Source organism: Zootoca vivipara, chromosome 5 (assembly GCF_963506605.1).
Source record: "Zootoca vivipara chromosome 5, rZooViv1.1, whole genome shotgun sequence".
NCBI lineage: Eukaryota > Metazoa > Chordata > Lepidosauria > Squamata > Lacertidae > Zootoca > Zootoca vivipara.
Genome location: NC_083280.1, coordinates 48,668,617 through 48,686,537, shown reverse-complemented (window position 1 = coordinate 48,686,537; position 17,921 = coordinate 48,668,617). Strand labels below are relative to the sequence as shown.

The window sequence follows — 17,921 nt, the reverse complement described above, 5'->3', positions numbered from 1 at the left end:
CTGGCGCAGATGATTTAACTTAGAGGCGTTCCGTCGGATTCTGGTCTGTTGGCAACGCTCGTTTGCATTTGAGATTCCTTTAACGCTGCAGTCTTTTACATGCCGATTCACTCCAACATGCCAATGGAGCTAACATGCCAATGGATCAGCTTCGTTACTTTTAAATTTTTTTTATTGCATTGTAGTTATAATCTCACAAAAACATTTTTACAGCGGTGGGAGGGCATACTGTACCCTAATCTTTGAATATTCCTCTAAAATTCTGCTGCGTGCAAAAGTAATGACTTCGACAGAACATTTATTGGGAAGGAAATCTCCCGCGAGCCTTGCTGGGTAGTGATTAGACAGCCACGATTGCCTTACAAACCTTGGTCTTGAACCTACTTGCAGATCGATCGCGATCATATTTGCACATAAGCAAGTACCATTGATTTCAATGAAAAGCTTCCCTGAATGCTAAGGAGTGCGACAAATTAAACTGAAAAATGGAGGAACTGCACGCATACCCGAAAGCGACGGGTGGGCGTGCCTGGGTGGTTAGGGAAGAAACAGGAACATGCTGGCTTCGCAGAAGGATGGAAGGGGGAAACGGAAATTTGATTTACTAAGGCTTTCTGCGTGTAGATGCTGCAGGAAAACGTTCCTGCTGTGGACCACGCCTCCTACTGGAAGGTTTTTGCCTTCTCTCCAGTAGGAGGAGTCGCTCTTCTATATAAATCAGAGATGAATCCACCGTAGCTTGAAAATCGCTAAGGTTCGTGGCAGACAATTTAAGGATGTTTCTGCCTCTTGTTTAGCAAATGGCGCTGTGGGTTAAACCACCGAGTCTAGGGCTTGCTGATCAGAAGGTCAGCGGTTCGAATCCCTGCAATGGGGTGAGCTCCCTTTGTTCGGTCCCAGCTCCTGCCCACCTGGCAGTTTGAAAGCACACCACAGTGCAAGTAGATAAATAGGGACCGCTCCGGCGGGAAGGTACACGGCGTTTCCGTGCGCTGCTCTGGTTCGCCAGAAGCAGCTTTGTCATGCTGGCCACATGACCGGGAAGCTGTCTGCGGACAAATACAGGCTCCCTCGGCCTGTAGAGCGAGATGAGCACCACAACCCCAGAGTCGGACCATATGGTCAGGGGCCCCATTACCTTTACCTTTAGTGCACTGTGCTAGTTGCTACATGTGAAATTTCAATACATTTAAAAATCAATAGGAATATCTACTGTATATGAAAAATGCAACTAATGGATTTTTAGCTCAATGGATGTTCTTTGCACACATGCCAGAGACCACCTGACTGAAGCTCATGGCTCACTGGTGTCTGTGGACCACAGTTTGCAAACTCTGCAGGGTGGCAATTCAGAAAACCAGTGTCCCACCCTGTAAAAGTATCTGTTTCTGGGCATTGTGGGCCGGGGGGGGGGGGGGGGCAAAGTAGCTGGTGAGCTGCCTGTAGTGGCATTTACACTACGAAAAGCAGAATTTGTGAATCGTGGTCCCACATGATTATTAAAACGCAGATGTGATATAAACAGAGCTGAATAATATATATCACGTTTTCAGCCAGGTGATGCTCTTTAAAATATATGCTGAATATAAGAAAAGGAAGAGGGGCCCAGGGTGTTTTGCAATATGTTGATAACAGAGCCAGACAAGTCTTTTGAGATCACAACTCATTTGTTTTTCTGTCCATTCTTGCCGCAACAAGACATGCACTCTGGAAGCACTCCACCTACCAAGAGCAGCGCAAGAGAAAGTGCACCATCATCTGAATGAATTCTCCACGGAGAGAAACAAACAACGCTGAACAGACTTTGCTTCAGCATGAAGGAGTCACATGTCTGGTTTCCCAGCTACACCCACAAGTTTGAACTATTGGAGGCTATTATTACTGCTGTTGTGCTACTATTACTACATACAGTACTAACAGAAATCTCAGATACCAGAGTGTGGTTGCATAAGTAACCAATACATCAGCACCCAGATACGAGGAGGCGACACTGGTATGCGCAGGATAACCCAGTGGTTCACAGAAATTAATGCCCCCCCCAATCCTTTAGGGGAGGGAAAAACCTGAAAGAGGAGAGACCAAAAACTGAGTATATTTAGAAGGCATGGAATGCTTAACTGCCTGTGGAGAAGGGATGAGAAACCAGGAATGGGGCAAGGGAATAGCTTTAACACTTAACAGTGAGTGTGACACCATTTTGTTGTTATCATAATACTGTATTTAACATTTGCATAGTGCCTTCAAATATTCAGAGTGCTCCTCATGCATTATCTAGTTATAATCCTTACAACAACCCTGCAAGGTGCAGTGAGGGTTATTATTCCCCCATAGAGCAGATGGGGGCCAGTGGCTGAGAGAAAACAGCTTGCCTAAGGCTACGTGGCCAACTAATGGCAAAGCTGGGACCTCAACACTCAAACACTGATACCCTGATCCAGCTCTGGAGACCATCTCAGCTGTGAGTCCTGAAAGACCTCCTCCCTGCCTTGCTAGGCTTTTCCTACCTGGTCTGGGAGGGTGGTGCCCTGACTGACGGACTCCAAAAGTTGAGACTGCTGAACAGATGCTAGGGCTGGGATATGGTTTAGGAAGTTTTGTTGGGTGTGTTGCTGTTATTGATATTAATTTTTTTTGTATATTTTAGATCTTATTATGATTTATGTGGAAATTGTTTCAATTTGGTTGTATAACTTTTTATTTGTTGCTTATGGCTATTTTTGTTATGTTTGTAATTATCTTTCTCGTAAGCTGCCTTGAACATGGAAAAAGAGGCATACAAATAAAATTATGCAGGGATGCAGTGCTTTTTTCTGAGGGTACTCAAGGGTGCGCAGTACTGGCACCTTTTTCTGGAAGAAAAACATTTGTTAGATGTGTGACACTTACTGTAACAACTTCAGAGAGTACCAACATCATTTTTTCTAGAAGAAAAGCACTGCATGGGTGTATTATGTGCCACTAGTGCATGGTAGTAGTTGCCAGTAGTTGCACTGCTGTCTGGATTTGGGGTGCTTAAATATGGCAACCCTAACTGCAAGTCATTTTAGGCACTTAACAGGTTCCCCGCCTACTGGAACTGTAATTGGTGTCCTAGAAGCTGCCTTATAGCAGAGCTATATCCCGTCTTAGGTGCTGTTGCATCTCTGATTACACAGTATCGCAGTCACACAGCAACCTTTTATTGAGTGCTGTGCCTATGGATCTATAACATTCTTATCATGACTGAGTCGTTCTGGAGATAAGTGTGCAAAATGTGTATGCAAAAGTTGGCAGCTGTGCAGAGCATGGTCATTTGGGCGTTTACTTTCTCCCTCAGTAATTAATTGCAGAGCAATGGGTTTGCAAACAGTAACCAGTATTCATCAATCAGTCTGGGGATTTCAGTTATCAGTAAGAGAGTCCCAGTAGATTTGGGTGGAGAAACCTCAGTTGTCCAGAGTTTCTAGGCATGTGATCTTCAAGGGCTCTCAGTTAGTTAGCTAAAACTGCTAACAATGCTGAAGATAGGACTAATGCTTCATGCCTACTGATGATAAAGCCTTTGAGCTTTATATTATGAAGTTTTTCTTTCTTTGACTCAAGAAAATCTGATGTTGCATGTCCTAGGCAGAATAATGGTCTTTTGGGAGTGTGTGCAAGCTTTGAAGTTCATAGCATTTTTCTGCAGGTTGTGGATGCTCATGGTGGCCAAAATGACCTAACTTTCCATCTTCTGAGATGGACAGTTGTGTGGCTGAATTGTGTTTTTTTAATGACACCCAAACCAGTGTTTGAGTTTGGCAGCACACAAGAACACAAAAAGACACAAAAAGAAGGCTTTGCAATAAGTTTAATCGTATCACCTTATCTTTTTGTCTGGCCACAAGAAGGGCCTTATGAGATGATAGGATGTGCAGCTGACATTTAAGATAAGGATTTAAGATAAGATTGTTATCCCAGTCCCCTTGCTGAAGAGTCCTTGTTTGCTGCTGTGCCTTTCCCCATTTCTTCAGCCTCAACTAAAGAGTTAAGTTTCTTAGAAGGAAATCCGGATCCCTCTGTTTGGAAAAGATGTAATGTAATCAACAGAAGATGCATATGATCAAACATCCAAGCCAAGTGAAATCACCTGATTGATTCCAGTGCCACCTTTGCCAACTGTAATAAGCTTTCTTTGTTTGTTTTTTAACTGGGAAGTGGTGCTAAAGTGTGATCAGCAGTTTCAATACTGTATTGTCAACAAGTTCTAGGCAGAAGCAAGAGGAAGAAAAGAGTTACAGTATCTTTAAGAAAAATCTAAGTAGCCAGTAGCTGAAAGCTCTTGTATTTCTACAGGCAAATGTATGACATGATTCCCACCCCCAACATAGAACTGTAGTGTTGGATGGGATCCAAAGGGTCATCTTGTCCAACCCCCAGCAACGCAGAAATCACAACTAAATGGGCATCCAACCTCTGTTAAAAAATTTCCAATGAAGGAGAGTCCACCACCTTTCAATGTAGTCAGTTCCACTGTTGTACAGTTTACTGTCAGAGAGTTCTTCCCAATCACTCTTCATGATATGATATTTTAAGGAGCTCCCTAGATATTATCACAATGGAAAGAAGAACAGCAAACATTTAATTTACCTAGGGCAAAGAAAGCTCTTGGACTAACCCTGTTACTAGCCATCTCCAAGTGTTCAATTATCCTTGTCCTCAACTCCCCCCCTGTTAAGAGCGGGCAACTAATCTCACGGCTTCTTCCAACACAAAGGCCTGGTATACTTATACTAATACTACATGGCTTATAGTAATAAAGCCATGCATTGCTAGCCAACTGCACTGTTAATGGTCTTCTAATTGTAATAAGTTTACTTGTTTATCAATCATTTGCTTCAACCGGATGCACAGATACAATGAGCCATGTGCTAAATGCCACAAATGATATCATTTGCTACTAAGCACAGGTCTAGGCTGAGCAGGTCTAGGCAATTCTCTTCCATCTAACTACTGACTTGGCATGCAACCTTAGGCCACTCACTTAATATCTCATCTTCCAGCTGCTGCAGAACAATACTAATTATATACACCACATAAAAGTGCCATGCGGCTTATACTAATGATGCAATGCCTCTAACAACTGGGTTCACCTGTGGGTATTTGGTAGCTCCAAAGTCCTGATGAGGACATCTAGCACATCTCAGATAGAAAGCTTTTATTAGAAGTAGGCTATGATTTTGTCCTGGAAAATTTTTCATGAATAATGCAACAATGAATGTACAGGAAAAAGAAGTTGCCAAAGAGCTGTTGAGAACCACCTTTCCCTTTAAAACCCTTGGTCCTCCTGATGGTGTTGGACTGCACCAGCCAATGATCAGGAATGATCGGTGGTGGAATCCAACATCTGGAAAGCCACAAGTTCCCCACCCATGATTTACAGAAAATTTGTACATCATGTACAGATATTACTACTACTACTAGCTTACTGGTTCTTTCTCAAAGCAGAGCCCAGAGTGGCTAACAACAAATATAAAATACAACCAAAAATCCTAAGAAACACAATATTTAAAATGAATTAACCAGCATAAAATACATTTACTCCAAACCAACACAGTCAGTTGCACAGTAGTATAAGCCAATAGAGCTGCCCTCATCATGCTCCAAAGGCCAATACAAATGTTTCAAGTTGGCATGTGAATGTAAATGGGGAACAATCTGATCTGTACTGGGAGTTTTGCACATGAGATGCCACCACTAAGTATGTTCTACTGCAGGCATAAGCAAACATGGTCCTCCAGATGTTTTGGGACTACAACTCTCCATCATCCGTAGCTAACAGGACCAGTGGTCAGGGATGATGGGAATTGTAGTCCCAAAACATCTGGAGGGCCGAGTTTGCCTATGCCTGCTCTACTGCATGTACCACCCACCCTCTCCCTCTTCCAACCCAAAACATTTTCCCACTTCCTCTTTAGCCTTACTTTGGTGGAGGCCCTTCTCCATTACTGGGCAAAATTAAGAGATCCTGGTCCAGCTCCACCACTTAGTTCAAAGCTGTGACTACAGGCTGCATGGTGGCCTACTCATTTCATGCTCCAACACAAACATGGCTTTTCTCTTGAAACACACAGTTACTCCTCGCTGTGCTTGTAGAGTCTCTCTGCTTTGTTTGCAGCAGGCTGTGATACCACAGTGGGTGGAAATGGGGACAGGACATCAATTCTTAATTCACCTATTTTTCTTGCCTTGAAAGAGGACACTGGAGGGCAATAATGGCAAGTTCCCACTTTTACCTCAACGCAGTGTTACATGACTTGGATCTGCCAGCATGCCATAGCTATGTGACATATGACTTTGTTTTCAGAGCTGTGATCAGTTCCATTAGTGTGACTTCATTTTTTGCAGCCAGGCCAGGTTTCCCGTCAACAGATGCAGATCTTTCAACTCAGGCAACACCCTCCCCTCTAGTTCAAGGTAAGCGTCTGTGGCTGCTATCTGTTGAAGATAAGCTTAAGTAAGCCAAGCTGCTTTGCCAAGCCTACCAAATCCAACAACAGAATTAGTTGCTTTTTCTTTCTTCTCTTTTAAGATCAGAGAACGAAGAATACATGTTCAGACAAGTTCTAAAAGGCCTCAAGGAGAGATTTCATAATCCAAGATACGACATATCCCAAGTTTTGGAACGATGAAGGGTAAATGTTATGCCAAGGGAAAGGGGACATTTGCATCACAGGCCCCACCTAACACCGGGTGAAAGAACTTGGTAATTAACTAGTACCTGCTTAATGGGTTGCAGTACATGGAAACAGGCTAGTATAACTTGTTTAATGTAGTAGGAGGTTTCATACATACCTGTCTCATTCCTGGCTGAGCTGAGTTAGAGGAAATGGCGTATGCCATTGGCAAATGTTGATCTGATATTGGGTCTGGGTCACCTTATCCGTTACTGAATCCGGATCAATATGGTTTACTGATTGCGTGTCTTCTGCTTTCTGCAAGTCAGCTCTGTGGCTTAGTGGGAAAGCAGTAGAGTTGACTGGCCAAGTTTAATCAGATGTGTAATATTTGCCCTACAAACTAAGATGACCAGGCAAAAAGTCACTTTGGCCTTCATTCCCACAAGGATAATTAATAAATGGAAGGGTAATGCAATGTAGACTAAAGTAGAACAATTATGGCCTGCAGCCCAGTTTCTTCACCAGTTCCCTGTGCAGCAAGCAGGGATTTGGGCTTTATTCTAAAGCAGATGGAGCAGAGGATGAGAACGGTCTTTAATTGACGAACTATGTGGAAGCATGGCATCTGCACACTTTCCAATTGCCTTGCAAACTTAGTTTACAGGGCTTCCACCCAGCAACCTCAACAAAAACATTCAAGGTTCTAAAATGCAGAAGTGAAATTGTTCCCAAGAAACTGTGGGGAGCAATCTGATTTTTAGAAACTTAAAAATCTTGCTGTTATGGTTTAAGCTGCTGTAGAACACACGGTTTGCATTCCTCCACAGTGCTGCTTCTGAAGTGCTCCCAGCCTACACAGCAATGGAATTTCTGTCTTAAAAAAAAACATACACACAAGACTGCAATGCAAAAAACAACAACACACACCCTAAAATGCAAGACTGCATAAAACCTAAAATAAAAGTCTCTGCATCACATCTGATACGTAACTTCTAAACACCACATTTGTGTATCAGTTTCAAAACAAGTGAAATGTAGCTAATAGACATTCACTCACAAATATGCATCAAGTAGAATTATGAAATTCAAATTATTTATCCAAGAGATAATTGGATTGTAGAGCAGTTTGCCACTGGTATTTTAAATGTACTACTTCACACACAGTGTTAGATTAAAAGCTGAATTACAGTACTGACTCATGCCATTGCTGCAATATTTAACTGTCCAGTAGGGGGAATACAATATACATATGAAATCTAAAAAAGGAAAAGCAATGTATTTTAATAAAATGGAAAAGGAGAAAATACTTAAAAATGGGGACAATAACGAATTTCACCTGGCTTATTTCTTTAGCACTACCACAGGAAAGTTATCTGAGGTTCCTGTAAAAAGAAGTGCGTTTTAGTAAGCTTTCATCTATATCCTCTACCCCATAATGCCTGCTTAAGGCCTGTTTACACAGTTCTTCTGACACATGAACAGTTAAATCTTCAGCCATACCCTGATGTGCCAGAGTTATGATATGAACATGATTATCGTTAGGGTCAGGCTTTATTCTGGAACGACCTTCTGAATGCCTTGGCCTGGATGCAGTCAAACAAAATGTTTGAGCAGTAGAGGAGCCTGTCCTGGAATTGTCCATCTCAGCTGCAGAATCAGGGTGAGAACACTGAAGTTTGGACCCTGCATGTTAGCTTAAACAAATTAAGCTTAAATATTTTGGTTGCATTGCGTGGAAAGGATCTGGGGGAACAGGGTGTGATCTTGCAGCTTGCTCCTGACCTCCACAGTAGTGGCATTACGTCCACACAGAGAGGTATGTGCCATTGAAAGAAAAGATCATCAGTTCTTGCACAGCCATTAAAATTCTCTTTATTACAATAATTTGTACATTTTAATAAACACAATTTGAAATATCAGGTACACAGAGCAATTAAAACTTGTGATGCTTCCTAAATAACTTAAATTCTAATACATTCTAAATGTTTACAAGCCAATAATTAAACAAGATTGTGTGAACTCAATAAATAGTAACGTCTGGTCCAGTTCAAGTATATGCCAACAAACACAGACTTAACAGAGACAGAAAAACCCTGAAAGCCTGATACTAAACTAGTGTGCAGGCCAGTAGCATAGTTGTCAAGTTTTTTTGGGGGGGGGGCAATTCTTAGATTCTTTGGTTTTAGAATGAAAAATAATAATAATACATGGGATACTTAACACCCATTACAGTAGTAAGTAAAGACAAATAAGAAAAGATTACTAGTTCTAAATACTTTTTAAAAAATTATCTGAGATACTTTGCAACACTTTATAAATAAGAAAGCTTTTTACATAGTACAGTAGTAATAAATAGTCTGCATTGTGCTATACTGTACATACAACTTAATGTGTACAAATGACATTTGTGAAGAATTCAGTCAGGTATGAAAGTAGCATTTCTTAAGTTTCAGATTTTTGGTGCAAAAATTCCAAGCCAAGGTGGCCCATTGTTGCAAGAGAAGAGTCTCCCACCTCCAATGCCATGTGTGGTATCTCCCAGCAGGATATGCATCCTTCATTGGGAACTGCTCATGTCAGCATTTTCACTGATGGCAAAAGAAAGATCTCCATGTTCCCTCCACAGATTAATTTTATCTTTCCTGTAACAGTGCAAGAGTATTCATGTTTCTAAAAGCCAGTCGTAAAGATTTCTTTTATTGCTGGTTTTCATTTTTCTATTTTAAGAGACTTAACACTCTCTTACCCACCTTTGCAATTTTTATGCTGAAAGGTGGAATAAAATGTTTTAAAGAGGATGGATGCAAAGTTCAGTACACCTGATATGCGGGATTAGATGTGTGCTTGAAAGCCATGTCTGCCCCTGCCTCTTACTTACATTGCCTAGCCGAAGGTCAGGACCTCAAAGGCTCTAAAGTTTTGTTGTTTAGTCGTTTAGCCGTGTCCGACTCTTTGTGACCCCATGGACCATAGCACGCCAGGCACTCCTGTCTTGCACTGCCTCCCGTAGTTTGGTCAAACTCATGTTCGTAGCTTCGAGAACATGGATCAATGCCTTGTCGTGGCGAAGGGGCTTGAATAACTCAGAGAAGCTATGAGCTATGCCATGCAGGGCCACCCAAGATGGAGGGCCACCCAAGATGGCCACCCAAGATGCAGGGCCACCCAAGATGGACAGGTCATAGTGGAGAGTTTTGACTAAACGTGATCCACCTGGAGAAGGAACTGGCAAGCCACTCCAGTATCCCTGCCAAGAAAACTCCATGGACAAAGACAACAGGCTCTAAAGTTTATGAATCTGCAATGTGCTGTTTGACCTCATCTCTGATGGTAATACATGGAATGTTTCTGCCATTTAATGAAATGGAACCTAGCCTAGCATAGCTGCCAAGTTATCCCTTTTTTTCAGGGGTTTTCCATTATGCTGAATAGGCTTCCTCGCGAGAAAAGGGAAAACTCGGCAGCTATGTAGCCTAGTGACAGCACACACTAACAAGATAACAAAGTTAACTGAAGATGCTGGTTCCCTTTCCTAGCACACACACAAAAAATACTATACTATGAAACAGGAAATGTAAGATTTTTATTGGGAGATCTTGGCAACTGGGCGATTTTTGTCTTAATTTACTCATAGATAAGAAATTCTTAAAGGTGCCAATAGCAAGAAAATATAATATGGTAAACTTTATAAAGGCAGTCAATGATGGGAAGATACATTCTCCTATATTTTTCCTATAATTTCTCCTATTTTCTTTAAAAACATTTTTTTTAAAAAGGAAATGCAGCAAATACGCTTGCTCTGATTTTAGATATGGCTCAGCAACTCATATGGTACCTGGTGCATTTTTAAAAAGACCATCCTGTGATTAATGCTACTAACAGTTTTACAGAATCTATGCATTTTACCACTCCAAGCCTTACTGAAACAACAAAAAAGTAAAGCAGTTTACTTTAGTGGAACTCTGGGTGATATAAACACACATATTGCTGAAACACAACTATAATAATACTATATTGGGCACCTATATCATCAACATAGAAATTAATGGAAGTGAAATTCAAAGTCTGCTCAGAGCTTTAGCTAATCAATCATTAAAAACATTTTAATTAATTTAGATGGTGTGTCTGATCAACTGGGTAAATGCAGGATATTTTTTCTTTAAATATCTATCTGCCTTTCTTCCATCATTCAGCTCAAAGCATACCAGATGCTCCTCAATCATTTCCCCATGCAGGCACAGACTCCACCCAACCTGCTTAGTTTCAGCAAGGCTGCTGCATCTTGCGTTTTCAACTATGCCCTGGGACCAAACCTCCCCACCATCATGTGCCATCACCTCCCTCCTGCATCCCTCATTGCACATTCTAAGATGGTGCAACAAGTATGTTCATCATCTGAGACAAAGAAAGAAGTCCTACCTCTGGACCTCTTTTATTCATGTGCAAATTTATGCAGACTTAATACACTTATACTGTCAGTCGACTAAGGTTTCTTAAATTGGGTGATGGCTCTGAGTGAAACAAAATGAAGTGCCTAGTTGATTTCTAAAATTAGGAAGAATAAAACCTTAAGGAAAGAATATAAGAGATAAGCAATCCTACCAGAGGCAAAACTTGGAACATATTTAGTCTTCTGAAATGTGTCAAGGCCACTGAAGGGGGAAAGGGCTTCACTACTTCTGCCCCCCACCCCACCCCTATGTGGATTGTAAGCCCTTTGAATATATGAACTGTGAGTATTTCATACAAGACATGGATATTGTTATCTGATTGAACCAATGTTACCAGCAGTAACACAGCAATAACTTATAGATGTACTTACAAGACCCTTAGTTCATTGCTGGACTAGGTGATGTAAATAAAAGTATTTAAACCAAGGATTTTTCAGGTTATTTCTTCCTCACTCCCAGAATATTTTCACTAAACAATTTACCTGAACCAACACTGAGAGAATCCCTGAGAATTCCAGTTTAAAGACAGCTGTTGTGCCTATTACCGGCCGAGAAAATGGAGCTTTACTGCTATCAGATACATCACTTTGCTTCACTGTATTTCAAGCATTGTTTTTAAATGGTGCTGTCGGTGTAGATGCATAGAACAAGATTTTCATCATGCTTGCTTTTCAACAGTGCAAACAAAAGGTGCATAAGCAGGATCAGCAGAAAACCATTAGTGTTCACCTCATAGCATTTTCTCCTCAAAGTGAGGGACAATCCCATTATCATCTTGTGGCAAACTGCTTTCTTTCTCATTCATCTTCAGATTCTCTTCTGCAAGCTGGGATAGGTACTTCTGCGGTGAATGAAATAATGAAAATATAGGTAATTTGATTTTCAACCACATAACTTCATGCCTTCAAGCCACTGCCACATATGCTTATGTCACTCTATAGGGCTGAAGATGCCTTGAGGGATGGGCTCAGCTGGTAGAGCATGGGACTCTTAATCTCAGAGTCATGGGTTTGAGCCCCATGTTGGGTGAAAGATTCCTGATAAGATATCTAGGCCCCAAAACAGAAGTCAGCATAACCAGGCATTTACCAAGGCTCGCATGCCACCAAAGGACCCCACAGCTGAATGAAATATCATTATTTTACATCACGTTTTATTATTATTGATCTGCCTGCAACCTCCCCTCCCCTCCTGCCCAACAGGAAGAAAACCCAAAGGAACAGGTGGGAGAACTAGCTAGGGATGAGAAGTACTGCCACAGCAGTGGCTGTGAGCTCGTAGAAACAGCTGTCCTCTTTTTCGTCGCAACTAAATTGCTTTGTCAGCTTGTCCCTCTGGGCAGTGCAAGGAGGGGGAGCCATGTCATTTGTGTTTAACAGAACATTAATTCACTAGTGGTTTGTTCTGTAATACTAGCTCTGTTCAGAGCTTGATTTGAACAAGGTCTAAATTTGGGAACATGTGAAGTATTAAAGCAAAATACTTCTGAATATGTGTAGAGAGCCTGCTCCCGTCAAATTGAGTAATAATCCCATGAATATACTGTCCACATTATTTGCAGGACCGGGAAAGGAAGTGAAACACACCAGTCAAAACAACATTTATAATGTTCACTAGCTGGCCCTGGCACGCGTTGCTGTGCCTTAGTCTGTTAAATGGAGGCTCAGAGCACCTCTTCAGATCCCCCTGACCCTCAGAGTCCCCCTGTTTTACACATGTTATGTTTAAACAGGCGTATCCCTGTGAGTCCCCCCACCCTGTTCCGACCCATTACCTATCCTGCCCCCTCTTTCCCCCACCCCCAGGTCATCCCTGTGATTGGGGCCACCCTGTCCTGACCCATGACCTATTCGGTCCCCTTCCCCCCGCCCCCACCCAGGCAAGCCCCCACCTCCATTCAGCCTAGTCTTGAAAACGGCCTAGTCTGTATAGTTGAGCCGAGATACAGTGGGGAGTGAATGTTTTCTAGGTGTGTTACCAGTGTAGGCGTCGGTAGAGGGCGCTGTTGCAGAATCTCTCTTGAATTTCCCAGCTTCCCCGGCCCTCTGAGTTTAGTGCTCCAAACCAGTGGGTTTTACCTGGTTTTCCTGGCACAGGTGTGACATGTGGCCAATCTATGTGCATGGAAACACCCACGTATGCCCATGTGACGTTGTGGCCAAGTTTGAACCTGATCGGGCAAGCGGTTTGGGAGAATGCCGCGGCTTAACAATCATGGACTCTCTACATTTTTATATATACTGTATAGATAATGTCCAGCCATTCTAGTGCTCAGCCATGAAGGAGAGTAGGATAGCCCATCTAAGAGTTGCTTCACACACCAAACATAGTTTTAGATATATATTTGAGCTGGAATTGTGTACACATAAATATGTTTTCCCACCACACATATCATTCATATAGAAATGCCAGGGAATTGGGATTGATGTGGCTTCATGCTGCCAGGTACACCTAATAGTCCACGCAGGGTTGTTGTTATATAATGGCAGTGAGACCGTTTAGATTAGAAACTGCATCTAGAATCAGGGCCAGTTTATCTATTGCATTTGATATTAAGGGGAGGTGGTGGCTCTCCTATTAATTCCCTCACCCCTCCCCCACTTTATGGCCCTACTTTTGTAGCAGGAAGGGTGCTTCACGTCATTTCTGATCAGCCCCCAACTCCTACACGCTAAACTGCAACAGCAACTATGAACCACACATGATGTCACTTCTCTTCTGCTACTCACTGACACCACAGCCCTACACAGGGCAGTGCTCTTAGTATAGACCAGCTGTGCACCTAATGAGAAGCTGGATTCAGTATAAATGCACACAGGGGGTGTGGCAAAGCTGACGACTGTCTAAGTGCTTCTTCTCCTGACTCCTTGCCAAGGAAATGCCAGTTACTTCACGCTCCTAAAAAGGGATTCATCTGTTGCTTAGGTTCACTAAAACCATTAATGTATATAGACTTTTAATGAGCAAATGCATATTTTTCCAGCTATTTAAAACTGCTTTGGTCTTGGATTAGTGGCTGCCCTAAAGGGAGAAAAAGAATCCTGAAGGCAAGCCTTTCACCTGTTGCCATCTGCCCTTTCACTTAGACTTGTGCGTGACTTGCTACCGTGCTCTATGCAGCATTCTGTATTAACTTGCAGCATGCAGTTCATTTTCTAGAGAAAGGCCAAGGCTGGGTGACAGTTAATCTTCTTGTGATGTGTAACAATTTGATGCGCAATGACTTTTGATACGAGCAACAAGGGAATTAAACCAAAGCTCTTTAGCTTCTAGTTGGTTTTGACAACTTGCGAGATTTAACAGAAGGCCTGAACTGTGTTCGCACAAAATATAGAGGTCTGAAATGGCCAGCATTATGATGAAAACAGCAATGGAAGTTCTTGAAAGTCAGGGCAGAGAGCTGTAGGCAAACACATATCCAAATAGAAAAGGCTTATTTATCCAAAACAGAAGTATGTAACAATCTTCAGATCTTGTAATCTATAAGTTGTTGTTCTGTACCAGAAAATCCAGTGACTTACTTCTTTATTCACTTCATTTTACATGTAAGATACTGTATATTTCTAAACTGTCCTGTGATCTTTGGATGAAGAGCGGTATATAAATTTAATGTAAATAAATACATTTTGAAAGAAGAAAGCAAAAAGAGAAAAGGTGGACTTGAAAGTGAATTGGGTGTGCTTGCATTAAGACCTATGCTTTTCTAGTTACAGTATTAGAAAATATATTAGAAAATATAGGAGGAGTTCATTTGGTCTGCTTTGTTAGTAGATCAACAGAATTCTACATTCCTGAACTTGCTTGCAGGTTGGAAGACAACTATTAATTGGATTATGCAATTCTCCAGATTTTGTGCTGTGGTTAGGGAAAAATTAATACATTGAAATGAATTGAAAAATGTGTACTTCACAGGCAGAGAGTGTACAAAATGTGTACAATTTACATGTAGGCTTAGAATGTTCACAGAATGAACTTAGAGACTCATACACCCATCTCTCCTCACTGCTGTCTTATACTAGGTCTTTACTGAACTCAACAGCTAACAATCAATATCCCATTATTTGTACATGATACTCGCTGCTGAAAATGACTGCACTGCCTATAGATGTTCAACCAGGCACCCACCAAGCTGAGGATGTTCCAAAACACCTAGGTAACAGGTAGGAAGGAAGCCAGGCACCCCTGCATCATGCTTCTTCCCAGAGCATAGATGCCATGGCTTTAGCCACCCTTAGGAGGTGCTTTACTAGAAACAATTTCTAAGCTTTGCCATGGCTGCTATAACTGGAAAAGGACCTGAAGGGTTGATCCTCAAGGGCAAGACTGATCCACCCCCCTCATCTGTGTCATTATTTTTGCCATAGTTGAATACTGCCCATAGACTATAAAATGTTGCAGTAAATGAATAGTAGAACTGTAAAATGGGTTGAAAATAATCTAACTTGGATTCACAAGTAGACAGTGTTAAGTGTTTCACATCACAAGGGTGGTGAACATGCAGTAGTGCAGGAGGTAAAGGTAAAGGTACCCCTGACCATTAGGTGCAGTCGTGACCGACTCTGGGGTTGCGGCGCTCATCTCGCTTTATTGGCCGAGGGAGCCAGCATACAGCTTCCAGGTCATGTGGCCAGCATGACAAAGCCGCTTCTGGCGAAGCAGAGCAGCACACGGAAATGCTGTTTACTTTCCCGCTGTAGCGGTACCTATTTATCTACTTGCACTTCGACGTGCTTTCGAACTGCTAGGTTGGCAGGAACTGGGACCGAGCAACGGGAGCTCACCCCGTCACAGGGATTCAAACCGTCAACCTTCTGATCAGCAAATCTAGGCTCTGTGATTTAACCCATAGCACCACCTGCGTCCCTAGTGCAGGAGGTATGCAGCCCCAAAACTTTCTGCGTGCCACTACATTTCAGATACTAATTTGCATGCATAAATCAGTTGTTACCTGAAGATTTTTGTAGTGAACCGTACTTCTGCAATGACGAGTCTTTGCTGTCTCCTCATTTGTATAGAAAAGTCCACAAAGTTTGCAGTAAAAGCCAGTTCTGGGCACAACAAATTCCATGCCTATAAAACAATATTGACTTGCAATTATTATGGGTGGTGGTGGTGGTGGTGAGAGAATCAGATAGCCTTATAAATAGAATTCCTTTCCAAGGGGAGAAAAATGGTTGAATTTATTTTGGCATCACCTGAATTTATTATAGTGCTTTCACTGCTCAGATATTTATAATTTCTGTATCAAAAATAATATAGAGAAATGTAGCACAGGAGGTTGCCCTATATAGGGTCAGACCATGAGTCCATTGTTTCTCACTAGGTGGTCTTGGCTAAGTCACTTTTTCTTACCCTCTCTCCCACCTGACTGTGCCATGTGCCAGTTCTTCCTGCAACCTAGGGAATTGTGGTTGTCCTATTAGTCAGCCTTCAGGTCTGACCTGGTTGTGGATGAGGAGGCTGATCTGGTCTGTATTACTGAGTTCTGGGTGGGTGAACAGGGTAGAGTTGGTCTCACCCAGCTGTACCCACCTGGGTACTGGGTGGAGCATTGGCAGGCTTGAAGGTTGGGGAGGGGGAGTTGCTGTGGTCTATAGAAATTCTCTCTCTCCAGGCTCTCTGTTCAGTGGGGGCCTTTTAATCTCTCTCTCTCTCTCTCTCTCTCTCTCTCTCTGTGTGTGTGTGTGTGTGTGTGTGTGTGTGTGTGTGTGTGTGTGTTATTGTTTTTCTTTGTTATTATGGTATGTCTGATATACATTCAAGAGGTGAAGATAAGCTGTCATGAATTATTAAATAGATGGGCACCTTCTGTCAAATATTTAAAATGATGCTTATTGTAAGTTTCTGTCTTTAGAGATGTCCTTTTTTTGGGTCTGATAACAATGAGACTGATATTTATGATAAGTTTATCTTTTATACTTGTCATGGATTATATTTTTGCAGTGTATTGTATATGCATTAATAATAAATACTGACCTACCTTGCAGGCTTCTTGTTAACAATTACATACTGTAACATAATTCATGAGAAGGGCTTTGAACACCAAGTAACTGACTAAATAGAGGCTCACCCCAGTATTTGACATCTCTGTCCCAGTTTCAATGCTATTCAGTGCCTCTGGATAAAATCAAAAGGTCAACTTGACACTGTCTATTTTTAATTTATTCTTTCCCTTATGTCACTAACCTGACTAAACACCACTATTAATATATTGCCAAAGCCAACTGAGTGAGAGCAACAGAAACTTCTCTTTTCAGAAGCTAGTAACTCTTTTAAATCTGAAACAGATACCATGGTTTTCTTGCAAAACAAATGTATTGTAAAGAGTTAAATGTGGGTCCCTTGTAATAAGACATACCTAGCGGAATGCTGAGCTCCGTAAACACATCTTCTTGTTCCCATGATGGTGAAAAGTAAGATCTTTTGGATTCCACCTCTGGGAAGTCAGTAGTCTTCATTTCCTGATACCTACAATTTGCTTTGAAAGCAAAAGGCATACTGAGTAAAATCAGTTCTGTGCAATATTTATAACCTGAACCCGACATATTTTCTAGATCAATCCAATGTTGCTTCTACACTAAATATCTCTCCCCCCCCCATCAAGTTTTTTTCTGAATACAATAAATATACATCTCCTCTCTTGCTTCAGACCTCAATAAGGAATAGCTATAATTTTTAGGTTAACAGATGGCAACTCTAGGCTTTAGAAGTTGGCAAGCTATATGTGGATTGAAGATCTGTCAGAAGGACTCCTACAATCTGAGCCTCAGTCACTGAGAAGAGAAACATGCTTATAGTTTGCCAAAAGTAACAGGTTGTTTTGTGCTGTGCC

General features: G+C 41.7%; 1 protein-coding gene across 1 annotated transcript in view; it reads right to left on the bottom strand.

The window, feature by feature from the left end:
• Nucleotides 1-4,929: 4,929 nt before the first annotated feature.
• The window catches only part of RBM20 (RNA binding motif protein 20), a gene marked incomplete at its 5' end in the record, with an annotated part of 32,511 nt that continues 19,519 nt past the window's right edge, over nucleotides 4,930-17,921 (bottom strand). The window contains 3 exons of the mRNA XM_035132788.2: nucleotides 4,930-11,930; nucleotides 16,038-16,159; nucleotides 17,448-17,567. Coding sequence (XP_034988679.2) covers nucleotides 11,820-11,930; nucleotides 16,038-16,159; nucleotides 17,448-17,567 — 353 coding nt within the window. The remainder of the gene's footprint in view (nucleotides 11,931-16,037; nucleotides 16,160-17,447; nucleotides 17,568-17,921) is intronic.